This window comes from Pecten maximus, chromosome 6 (assembly GCF_902652985.1).
Source record: "Pecten maximus chromosome 6, xPecMax1.1, whole genome shotgun sequence".
NCBI lineage: Eukaryota > Metazoa > Mollusca > Bivalvia > Pectinida > Pectinidae > Pecten > Pecten maximus.
Window position 1 is genome coordinate 5,037,121 of NC_047020.1, and position 13,683 is coordinate 5,050,803.

Below are 13,683 nucleotides of genomic sequence, written 5' to 3' on the forward strand. Positions count from 1 at the left end.
AGCCAGTAATGTTATAATACGGTGTTATTACTTCAGAATTACTCATTTTAGGGAAATCGTGTTATAAAATACATACATAGATTAACTATTTATAATTTCAAATAATGTTTGAAAGCTTTTCCCCGTCTCGGATGTTATACAAGGTTATCGCTATAATATGATGCTGATCAATATATGCGAGTGTTATTATACAGAAATACAATGATATTACGTAGGATATTTTGGAGGTCCATTGAACATAACAGGTCGGAGAGACAATCTCTCGATCCCATTACTAAACACGGTGATTTAGTGACCGCGTGTATACATATCGATTTATCTAGATTGTCAAGAATTATGCATGTACTCCAAGAATCCATTTGGGTCCCGGTATTTGAGATTATACAACGGTATCTAAGAAAACCTCTTTCAAATATGCACACACACGACTACGAATACATGTGATGCGCCTAACTTAGCCAACAGGGACTAAGATGACCATTGGATAAAATGTTTTTTTGTTAATTTAATCGAAACATTGTTCTTGTGTGTTTCTGCGAAAAGAGTTAAATGATCAAAATGGAGAAATCGAATGGAGAAGATATGCAGTACACTTTGTACCTGGCTATCGTAACAAAAACAATAAAAACGAAATTGATAACGAATTACGTCTTTAGTTTGTATTCGTTTAATTCTCTTTAGAATAGTTTCATTTCTCGTCTGTCTTTCTGTGATATCAGTGTGGAAAAAAACCCTACATGACATTAACACGAGTGTACGAATCTATTTATCATAAAACTCCAGCAATATGCTAAGGAATTAATTTCCTATGTCTCTCTTTATATAGTATAATTCACGAGGCTCTATGTATAGTATAAGTCACGAGGGCACATTTAGAACTGCTGAGACCAAAGCGTGACGTCACGTGACGATTCCAATGTCATGAGTACCATACGTCTTCTATCTAGCTCTCGTTGAAAGGCAATATCAAGCGGCGAATCGAATATGTTTGATAAACATAGATTTATATATATATATATTAGTTCTAGTGGTAATTATCCACTTATATAAAGTTTATAGACATATTCTCTTTTTTTGTCTGTTTCATTTTCGTATAATAATAATTCTTATTGCATCTGGTTTCTTCTGCTATAGATTTTCCCGACACTTTTTTTGTGTAAAAGCGAAATTTAACGAAAGTTTACATAAATTGCCTAAATGAAATATTACCATATTTCAATTCCGACCAATTACAATTTATTCTACTTATGTGGGATTTGTCACGCCATTGTTTAAATTTAGAAGAAAAAAACGTAAATAAGTTATAACATCGCGATCAATGTAACATTTTAAGAAAATATATTTTGTTAAAAGATCATCCTTGTTGTGGACAGTAAGATTCACCTTACGTAAAATGCGGTTTACTGTTTCTATTCGAGCTTACTCCATATATATTTCATTATAGAGAAAGACCCTTGGAGAACCAGCCCATCGCGATTCTTGAGTACTAACCAGCAAAGACTTCGGTACAGCTTTACCATGATACCAGGATTTGCCATGGAGTGGAAACAAATGATTGTGTTTCTTCTGGTCATGTGGTGTATAACCGGCACCACATGTGGGACAAGGTCTGCCCATGATGTTTTAGCACACGCTAGGTGGTGTACAGTTTACTTATCCCTTCTCCACACTGTCTCACCTCGGGTTATATCCTGTTAATGACACAATTTGTCAAAGAGTTAACACTGTAAATCATACAAATAGTTATCTATTACTCAGTCAACGTGTGCCTTATGTATCTACACGATTGGGCAATCTCACATTCACATTGGATACATCATTTTATGTAATTTTTATATCAAAATTTAGTATTAACTATAAAATCGTTAATTGCTTGATTTGTTGAGCACATTTCTTTATTTAAAAAAAAAAAAAATTTGTTGAAAATATACTGTTTACAGCATTTGCCCGAAAGACGTGAGACAGTGTGCTCGAAATCTTCACAGAGATAAACAAGGGTTTGATGTACATGGTATCTCCTTCAATCCACACTATCCGATAGGGATATTGTCTTATGTGCCTTAAACATTAAAATGTGTTTATAGGCACCCAGTGATATGTTATAAGATATCACATGTCCAGGAAATGTTTTCATCTGAATTAATTAAAATACATGTAGTTGTACTTTAGAAACAAAACAACGTTCGAGTATATCATTATATCAGCAACACTTTTTTTTTTTTATCTCTGTGACATTTCCACGTAATCTATCCTTCAAATTTCTAATTATCTAAGCAGAGCATACACATCCCTGTAGGTCAGTTGACTATTAAGTGCAATATATATCAGTATATCAATATCTACACTATAGATGCTATTTGCCACATATGCACAGTAGATTATAAAGGATATTCTTTGAAGTAAGATGTAAATGTTGTGTTTTTCCATACTGCAATATTGAATAATTTCTGAGCAACATGTTTTTACACGGAAATTCTTCGTGAGTCTCGAGCGTCCACGTCTGAACGGATGGCGGGTTTGTACCGGGGAGATAGTATATTATCAACTTTTATGTATTTTTATTTTCTTGGATCAAATGGACTGTTGTTATATAATGTGTTTGTTTTCTTATCAAGCAATGATGGACATATATCACATAGGTATGGCTTACAAATGGAGATATATATACCAGTTTGTCTTAGCGAGTGCACCCTTCCTTCCTTCCTGGAGAGTACGTCTGTCCTGTTTGTATCTCGTTTTGTTGGAATTTTAAATCGTTATTTTTATTTTTTCCTAAAATCTGGATGCAAATCGTATGTGACTTAGAAAAGGATCAATCGTATTATTTGCATACACAGCTTACCGCATGCCCCTACTATGTGCTTCCTTCTATTGTTTTTAGAATACTTTCATGACGTGCTATTTTGAGAGATGTTTTGACATAATTATCTTTGAAAGTTTGGCGACCACATTCTTCCTCTTGAAGGTTTTGTACACTCGAATATTACAAAGATGTAGTTCATCTTGTTATTTTATCATTTTCAGTTTTAATGCGAATGCTTCAACGCTTCAAAATGTTGCGCGCGTCGCTTAATGGTACATACATGTACATGTATGTAAGATAATTCAATCAATCGCAATTAAACGTCACATGCTCAAATGTTTTCTTAATAATGCTGTAAGATAATGTCTTTTCTTTATCAATGAGCCTTCAAACGTAACACCATTTAACTATAATTCTGTAACGTTAATGTGCATTAGTTTTCTAACGAAATGATAAACAAATATATTTACTAACATCAAATTATCCTGGTTCTAATTATTATTTTACTATGAACGGACTATCACTGTTTAGGTTTGTAATGGTACCGTCTTCACAAACAGAATTTATATGTAATGATGGCGACATGATTAAAATCAACCTCTCAGATTTATTTGATAATATGCTTTATTCTTCGAGAAAAGATTGAATGCAAGTAAACCTATAAATACCACAATAGACATAATATATATGTATGATGCATTGCCACGTGAAGTACACGTTTGCAGCCGAGAGCCTGATGGCAGCTTGCTCCTGAGTTTACTAATACTGGTAGATACCGCCTGAATGCTATATAAACTTGTTGGTTGTATGTCTCTGTATGTGTTGCTAATTCGACCATTCTCTCTTAACGCTGCATATTTTGCTTGAGTTTGTTTTACGCATAAAGTCTTTGAGAAAGATATTAGTTTTACTATACATCATAAAAAGAAAGTTCTCTTTGAGGGTAAATTATGATGGTGCTGGGGGAGTACTCTACGTATTATACTTTACAATACATCATAAATATAAACATGAACCAGGTAAGTACTGTGATAGAAAAATAACTGAAGCATCATGATATTTAGATTGTGTAGCTAACAAGTCGATTGGTTATTGAGCAACATAGAAAGCTTTTGATATCGTAGGTAGATATCATACTTCTAGATCATGCCGACAAGCATGTACACAGATTCCATACATAACGTCTAGTTGGTAATATACAAACATAATGTGGATTGACATTTATTTCATCACAGCATGCAAAACACACATACATGTATGTATATATATAGGTTAATTTACATTGTAAGAACACCAATCATTTTTTTTCTAATTATTTTGGTTTTGGTATTGCAGACAACAGATACTCCATAATATAACAAATGGATATGACCCTCGCATTCCACCTGGGTACGAAACCAGTAAGTATAACAGCGATAGTGGAGAATCGAAGTTACTACGTGTTTGTAAATCATGGCTCATCCAGATGTTAGAATATCTATGGATCTATAGATGATTTTCCAGATAATATTAAAAACAAACATTTCCATAATAATAATGAGACATGTTGAGCGTTCCTGTTAACTGGTGGTACCTATTGTTTCAGACACGCCTATCACGAGTTTTGTACAGCTCTATATCCTGTCTATTGACTCTGTCAGTGATTCTACCATGGTAAGTCTACCATTACTGTATCTATTACATGTACACTCGTCGTTCCTACCAATGGATTAACAATATTACATGGTACTCATTGAGTCTTCATGTTGAACGTTCGCTTGTTTAGGAATATCTAACTATTGCATTACTGACATGATTTCGTTACACGATAAATAAATATAAATATATTAAATGTATTGGCTACCTTTAATGAAAACAAGATGAAGACACGAAGTTATAATATGATAATTTAATTGTTACTTCTGTCAAACATTGTTAGTTTTTAGAACCTGGTAACGTAGCCTTACTTCTAACTGTATGGTGTCTAAAATCAAAGTCATTCACAAGCAGAAAACAAAGGCTCACAAAAGTAAACTATGGTGGCATGGATCTGCCATCACATAACGAGATAAGTTTGTCAACATAGCGAGATAAATATACCATATAGCGAGATAAAACAACCGACATAGCGAGATAATTTAATGCGTGTACGAAGTCGCTATCTCGACATCTCGCCGCATTAGCTGCTACTACTGACATGGATTTTTTTCTTGTCAACGTCACGTGACCTCCATTCGAAAGTATCGTAACATTTGCCATAGGTATCTAACATGCTTAATTTACCTGTTTGTTGTAGGTGTTGGGCCGTTCAGCTTCCCTGTCCAAGCCTCGTGTGCACTGGCGCGCTGAACTTTCGAATAGGGGTCACGTGACGTTGACAAGAAAAAAATCCATGTCAGTAGTAGCATCTAATGCGGCGAGATGTCGAGATAGCGACTTCGTAAACGCATTAAATTATCTCGCTATGTCGGTTGTTTTATCTCGTTATGTCGTTTTATTATCTCGCTATATGGTATATTTATCTCGCTATGTTGACAAAATTATCTCGTTATGTGATGGCAGATCCATGCCACCATAGTAAACCAAACTTTTAGATAATATTTGATGCACCCTGGTTTATTTATTTCTGTTATTCTATACTCCGGAACAATACACACCATCTACTAATTTATTAATAGTCGGCCGATATGCGAAGTGTAAACAGTACCGAATGTGGTTGATATAATGCATTCCATTTACATCAATATTGTCGATGTAACTTTAAAGGTGGTGATTTTAACATGTAGTTGAAATGACCGCGGTGGAAATGTTTAATTTTCACTGTTGTGTATAATTCAATTTTCATATGCACTTCATCGGAGAATCATCTGATATATTTGATGTGTTGAGGTTATCAGTGTATGTAGTCCTGTCCTATTCTAATCTAGTTCTCGTTGCCCGTGGGACAATGGTATGTTTTATTTATCCGGTATTACTGACCAGTTGGATGTATAATTACTAGTAGATTGTGTTATTTAAGACGTGTGTATATCCGTTGCTGACACGACGCCGTCCAGACTGACGGTGGTTCGTGCCACTCCTCCTCCCCTCGATCCCCTATACCCTCACAACATTGTCGCTATCCCGTATCCGGTGTGTGTACGGATGACACCTAGTGCTGTACGATTTCCCTAACATATCTGTCTAGTTCTTGAAGGCATGCTATTTATATATTTTACTTTGTTGATATTTTTTACTATGTGCGTATCGATATTTGTTCAATCCCCATAGAACCCACCATATAAGTAACCACTGTTATTCATTAACGTTACATTATAATTATCTCGTGTCTTGAGTAATGTCCAGCTTTAAATCTTGTTTGATAACTTGAGTGAATTCAGAAAAACGATGAATACATATTTGAATGTTTAAGATATCGTATATGACGAAAAGTAGGAGCTATTTCAAGATATGGATTCGAACCAAAAAAACTTTGATTCAGCGCTGCTTGTTTTATACTATTTGTGTTTTTAGGATTTCGGTATGAGTATGTTCATCAGACAGAAATGGAACGATGAGAGGTTACGATACACTGCCTTTGGAGGTCTCCAACACCTTGAGCTGGACACCAAGATGATAGGGGACATCTGGGTACCAGATCTGTACATCGTCAACGAGAAGAAGGCGTCATTCCATACCGTTACTGTTCCTAATAAATTGATGCACATCTATCCTAATGGAGATGTATTCTACAGTATGAGGTAAGCTGCTATTACCTTAACCCATGTGTAATAGACTGGCTTTTCAGTTTAAGGAAGGGCATATTCCTCAGTAATTTTGATTTAATGCGGAATGGTACCGTAAAATCTGATTATTTTTAGTATGGACAAGGGTCGATTATTGCAATGTTTGGTACAGTAGGCGTAAGCATGTCGGTTTCGGCAGAGGCAATGTCTGGCAATCCGTGATAGGTGATTGGTACAATAATGTACTTGATGGAAATGACACCATTATTATGTATAGCACACCTATTCAAGATGTGACAAATTACATGTACTTTTTAGAGTTTCTGGCCGATTTGCCTGCAATATGCATCTGCATAAGTATCCTCTTGACGAACAAAGATGCTCCTTGAGACTTGAAAGCTGTGAGTATTCGTCCAGACATAAAATACATATTTTATCAATCTTAATCCCGTTTGTTACGTGCCCTGTATGTAAGGCGTAAGAATAATATCTGCAGCATGATTGTAAGAGACTGTTAAATTTGGGATATTGTCTTTTCTTTTCTTTGTTAACAACTTTCTTCTTCCTAATGTCTACCTTGATACCTTGGCACTGCCTCACTTTTTGCCCATTGATTTCACCAATCAATAAGCGTTACGCAGAATTTTCAATGAGCGATTTCGATTGGCATGGGCAAGCAATAGCATAATCATAATAAAACCGATAGAGTTACTGACTTTAATCCCATATTGGATATATTGACAGGCGAGATACCTGTAATAATTTTTTTATTTTTTTTTATTTTTTATATTTTTTATAAGAAATAAATAAACTCCAGATAGAGAAACCGTATGCAAATCTAAACTACTTCTATCAAGGAAAACACTTTAGATCACCTAGCAAAGTTTTCTATCATACATTTTGTATAACACTGAATGTTCCACGCGAAGACATTGAAGAATTACATTAGGCTAAAAGCTGCCATCCCAAAAGACAAAGATGCAATATTATTTGTACAATGCACACTTAACACTCACTCAAGTATGTACATTTTAAGTATACGATATCTGTTCACGCCTTTGTTGTAGATGGCTACAGTGTGGAGACGTTACTGTTACGTTGGAATGATGTACCGGTTGAAAAGTCACCAAAACTGTCCCTTCCACAGTTCGAAATGGGCAATATAACAGACCATATCTGTGACGTAACATATGCAGGAGGTAAGGTGTCAACCGCTGTACTCAATAGTGTTGAGTGAAGTTCTACAATTTACCATCTCCGAACGCTAACATAGCGTACATTGTATTATAACATAGACGTGTATAAAAAATTCAATTAGCAGCAACGTTTCAATCAATGTTTGAGGTGTTCTGCTTTTGGTAGAGCACATTTGACACATGACACGCTCGATTTGGCTGCTTCTATCTACTGATAATGAAACTTTCAAATGCTCTCAAACGATTAACTAAATACAAGTATTTCAATAAGTTTAAATGAAGAGAAAGAGGGTCATTAAAAAAATACTCATTGCAAACGTCTATGTGGTAAAAATGAGTTTATTTTCCTAAAAATACAATATTTCGAGATATACCTCTGGAGTCTGGGTCGGAATATTCATTAAAACCAGCTAATATAAGTAAACAATGAAATCGCTGATTTTTTATTTCTTGTTTTCCATGTATTTTTTTTCAGTGAATTACACCTGCATAACAATGTCCATGAAGTTATCAAGGAATTATGGGTACTACATGATCCAGGTGTTTATCCCGAGTGTTCTCATTGTCTTCCTGTCCTGGGTCTCCTTCTGGCTTAACATAGAGGCTGTGCCTGCCAGAATTTCTCTAGGACTTTTAACAGTGCTCACCATGACGACACAGAGCTCTGGTGCTCGTGCAACGTTACCACGTGTGTCGTATGTGAAGGCTATCGATGTATGGATGTCGATGTGCCTCATTTTTGTGTTTGCTGCCTTAATCGAGTTTGCTTACGTCAACGTGCTGGCCAGGGTGGAACAAAGGAGGCGACAAACAATTAAGAGCAGGGTTCCAACAGCAGACGAGGAAAACGGCAAATCGGTAACCTCAAATTTATAATGTCTAGTCTATTATTTAATTATTTTCTGTGAAACATTTACATAAACATTTTTGTAAGTATTTTATTATTATATTATAGTATTATAATTATTTTTTAACACATTCTTTCCTTTTCAGGAGGAAGGGACGGCAACACCACAGAGAACTGGGAAATTCTTCAAGGATGCTCAACGAAGGGAACGTGCAAGGAATGTCGACAAATTATCAAGAATTATTTTTCCTCTGATATTTGGAATATTTAACTTATGCTTTTGGACAGTTTATATATTCTGGCAGCCTCAGGAAGTTAAAGATGCAGAAGCAGAGGTAATAGTAGACGGTTGAATATATATTTGTATATATCCCGTGGCTACCTATTTAACTCGATTGGTCATCATTAATGTACTACGCCAGAATGTTTTTTACCTTATTGTTCTACGACTGGTCTTTACAGCACTGGTCATTATTCCAATGGTCATTATGCCACTTATTATTATACCACTGGTCAATATACCACTGGTCAATATACCACAGGTATCTTTTCCACTGGTCATTAAACCACTGGTCATTTATATCACTGGTCATTTTACCACTGGTCATTAAATCAGTGGTTATTATACCAATGTCCATTATACTACTTCTCATTATACAAATGGTTATTATACAAATAGTCATTATACCAAAGTTCATTATGGGTATGGTTAGTATACATGTACCAATGACTACTATACTACTGGTCAGTATACCACTGGTCTTTATCCGACCGGTCACTATACCAATGGTTATTATAACACTGGTCAGTATACCACTGAACATTATACAATTGGTCATTATATCACTCGTAATTTTACAAGAGGTAATTATATCACTTGGTCATTATAATATTTGTCAGTTTACCGATGATCAGTTTACGATTGGTCTTACCTATATTTATTTGTGAAATGAATTTATTTCTTTTATGATATAATTATTTTATTGGATATGTCATACTTAATCTGCTCCCTGTTACATGTTTATGTTACAATAAAACATAAAAATCTTCACTATAGAGGTAAGTAAATATAATAATAAACAGCTATGCATGTTCTGTTTCATATGTATACTCCCTATATAACCAGCATAGATGTGGCACTGTATTTAACTATATTCGGTTTAAGGTATATACTGATGTATTTATCACGGCATCACTCCTTTTAATTACATTTTTACAAATGTGTGTAGAAGTGAACACAATCGTTACCTGTTTGGCAACACAACGTTATCTATGCAGGTAATAAATCCTATTTTATACACATTCAATCCCCCCTTTTCAGGATTAATGAATTGTTTAATAGCACTGCAAACTGCTAACTTAAATTTTCCGGTTTTGGTGCCATATTGTGTATGAAGTGCGTGTGAAGGTGTGTTTGCGCGCGCGTTAGAAAATTACTGCATGTAACGAAGTTTGTATTAGACATGGAAATGTAAAAATTCCTTATTATATTTGCTCGAATCATCTCCATTTTTCCTTTTTGAATAATATGCACATATTCTGCAACGATCATATTGAAGTTCAACATATCCTTTGATTTTGTAAGACAAAGCACTGCCATGTGTAAGTCGCCGGAATAAGTACTTATCACTGAGTATGAGCCCGCTAGATATGTTTCACTAATCAAAGATAGGGTTTATTGTCCATTTTGATTAACTCCCTTTAATAAAACCTCGACTTACATTTGATAAGATTACATAACAAATGTATCATTGTTCGCCAAAATGACTGAAGAAGATCAAACTTTAATACTGTCTATTACATGCTCATTATTGCTGCTAACAATTGACTCTTGTTTCGTTTGGGATGCTGAACTAATCAATCAAAATTAACGTGTTTTTTTAATCCAACTATTACGAATAAATTTTCTTACCTAATATCAAATTTTTTTTTATCGTTATTTCTTGTCGTTTGAAAATATCTGAGGTGGTAAAACTTTTAGTATGTCTCAGGATTCAATCCTTATTCGTTTGAATCCGCTTCAGTTGATTGTTTGATTCAACAACAATATACTGCAGTTCTCTTTATAAAGTGGCGGATATTGTTGACGTCAGTGAATGGCATATCATGTAAGTATTTTATAAAAGACACACGAGTTATTAGAGCCGCTCAATACAAAGGATTTTACATAGGACACTCAAGTTATTAGAACCGCTCAATACAAAGGATTTTACATAGGACACTCAAGTTATTAGAGCCGCTCAATACAAAGGATTTTACATAGGACACACGAGTTATTAGAACCGCTCAATACAAAGGATTTACATAGGACACTCAAGTTATTAGAACCGCTCAATACAAAGGAATCTACAAAAGACACACGAGTTATTAGAACCGCTCAATACAAAGGAATCTACAAAAGACACACGAGTTATTAGAGCCGCTCAATACAAAGGATTTACATAGGACACTCAAGTTATTAGAACCGCTCAATATAAAGGATTTACATAGGACAAACGAGTTATTAGAACCGCTCAATACAAAGGATTTTACATAGGACACTCAAGTTATTAGAGCCGCTCAATACAAAGGAATCTACATAGGACACACGAGTTATTAGAGCCGCTCAATACAAAGGAATCTACATAGGACACACGAGTTATTAGAGCCGCTCAATACAAAGGATTTTACATAGGACACAAGAGTTATTAGAACCTCTCAATACAAAGGATTTTACATAGGACACTCGAGTTATTAGAACCACTCAATACAAAGGATTTTACATAGGACACTCAAGTTATTAGAACCGCTCAATATAAAGGATTTTACATAGGACACACGAGTTATTAGAACCGCTCAATACAAAGGATTTTACATAGGACACTCGAGTTATTAGAACCACTCAATACAAAGGATTTTACATAGGACACACGAGTTATTAGAGCCGCTCAATACAAAGGATTTTACATAGGACACTCAATTTAATAGCACTTTCCATACAAAGGATTTTACATAGGACACACGAGTTATTAGAACCGCTCAATACAAAGGATTTTACATAGGACACACGAGTTATTAGAACCTCTCAATACAAAGGATTTTACAAAAGACACACGAGTTATTAGAACCGCTCAATACAAAGGATTTTACATAGGACACACGAGTTATTAGAACCTCTCAATACAAAGGATTTTACAAAAGACACACGAGTTATTAGAGCCGCTCAATACAAAGGATTTTACATAGGACACACGAGTTATTAGAGCCGCTCAATACAAAGGATTTTACATAGGACACAAGAGTTATTAGAACCTCTCAATACAAAGGATTTTACATAGGACACACGAGTTATTAGAACCGCTCAATACAAAGGATTTTACATAGGACACTCGAGTTATTAGAACCACTCAATATAAAGGATTTTACAAAGGACACTCAATTTAATAGCACTTTCCATACAAAGGATTTTACATAGGACGCACGCGATATTAGCACCTTTCCATACAAAGGATTTCCTTTTTATATCTTTGAAGTATAATTACGGCACAAACAGCTTGTCAACTAAAATGTTGTTGGCCTTTGAAACAACCAGAGCCAGAGAACAGCTGTGAACACCAAGAAACGGCAGATTCAGGCAGCAAATATTTTAAAGGCGATTAAATTGTATGGTAAAAGTTAAACTAAAGGAAACCGTATCGCAATAACACGGTATCTGAAGCGTATATAGAGACAACCCATCACGAAACTTTAACGCTTATTCCTATGTGATAAAATCAAACAAACATCACGCTCTAATGCTACCATTTAATAGTGACTCTTGTTACTGTGTCTTTGCGTTGCAGCATGAGGTTTACTTTTGTATGTTATTAATAACACTAACATACGACACGTGGCCGAAACACAAACACACCTGAAGAACTTAATAATGGTGATATAAATGGGACTTTCACATGTACAAAAAATGAACCTATATCTATCCACCTGAATTATTGAAGCTGTGAGAACTACAGTGTACCATTATCTATCCACCTGAAATGTTTAAGCTGTGAGAACTACAGTGTACGGTATATATCGACCTGAACTGTTGAAGCTTTGAGAACTACAGTGTACTGTATATATCTACCTGAACCGTTGAAGCTGTGAGAACTACAGTGTACCAGTATGTATCCACCTGAACTGTTGAAGTTGTAAGATTTAGTGTACGGTATCTATCCACCTGTACTGTTGAAGCTGTGAGACATAGAGTGTAACAGTATCTATCCACATGGACTGTTAAAGCTGTGAAAACTACGATGTTCCTGTAAATATGCACCTGAACGGTTGAGGCTGTGAGAAATACAGTGTACCAGTATCTATCCACCTGAACTGTTGAAGCTGTGAGAACTACAGTGTACGGTATATATCCACCTGAACTGTTGAAGCTGTAAGATTTAGTGTACAGTATATATTCACCTAAACTGTTGAAGCTGTGATATCTAGTTACGGTATCTATCCACCTGAACTGTTGAAGCTGTGAGAACTACAGTGTACGGTATATATCGACCTGAACTGTTGAAGCTTTGAGAACTACAGTGTACTGTATATATCTACCTGAACCGTTGAAGCTGTGAGAACTACAGTGTACCAGTATGTATCCACCTGAACTGTTGAAGTTGTAAGATTTAGTGTACAGTATATATTCACCTAAACTGTTGAAGCTGTGATATCTAGTTACGGTATCTATCCACCTGAACTGTTGAAGCTGTGAGAAATACAGTGTACCAGTATGTATCCACCTGAACTGTTGAAGCTGTGAAAAATACAGTGTACCAGTATGTATCCACCTGAACTGTTGAAGTTGTAAGATTTACAGTGTACGGTATCTATCCACCTGTACTGTTGAAGCTGTGAGACATACAGTGTAACAGTATTTATCCACCTGAACTGTTGAAGCTGTGAGAAATACAGTGTACCAGTATGTATCCACCTGAACTGTTGAAGCTGTGAGAAATACAGTGTACCAGTATGTATCCACCTGAACTGTTGAAGCTGTGAGAAATACAGTGTACCATGACTAGTTCCTATCCAACTGAACTGTTGAAGCTGTGAGAACTACAGTGTACCAGTATGTATCCACCTGAACTGTTGAAGTTGTGAGAACTACAGTGTACCAGT

The 13,683-nt window shown here is 35.4% G+C and overlaps 1 protein-coding gene across 8 annotated transcripts in view; it reads left to right on the plus strand.

Annotated features, from left to right (window-relative positions):
• LOC117328798 (glycine receptor subunit alpha-3-like) overlaps positions 1-10,473 on the plus strand; it is a 61,771-nt gene extending 51,298 nt beyond the window's left edge. For 4 of the 8 annotated variants that reach the window (XM_033886347.1, XM_033886348.1, XM_033886346.1 and 1 more), the window contains 9 exons: positions 1,445-1,637; positions 2,616-2,639; positions 4,139-4,203; positions 4,389-4,456; positions 6,296-6,522; positions 6,826-6,908; positions 7,575-7,706; positions 8,179-8,561; positions 8,697-10,473. In XM_033886347.1, coding sequence (XP_033742238.1) covers positions 1,519-1,637; positions 2,616-2,639; positions 4,139-4,203; positions 4,389-4,456; positions 6,296-6,522; positions 6,826-6,908; positions 7,575-7,706; positions 8,179-8,561; positions 8,697-8,903 — 1,308 coding nt within the window. In that variant the 5' untranslated portion in view covers positions 1,445-1,518 and the 3' untranslated portion in view covers positions 8,904-10,473. The remainder of the gene's footprint in view (positions 1-1,444; positions 1,638-2,615; positions 2,640-4,138; positions 4,204-4,388; positions 4,457-6,295; positions 6,523-6,825; positions 6,909-7,574; positions 7,707-8,178; positions 8,562-8,696) is intronic. The other 4 variants (XM_033886351.1, XM_033886350.1, XM_033886352.1 and 1 more) reach the window with 4 other exon arrangements.
• The last annotated feature ends 3,210 nt before the right edge of the window (positions 10,474-13,683 follow it).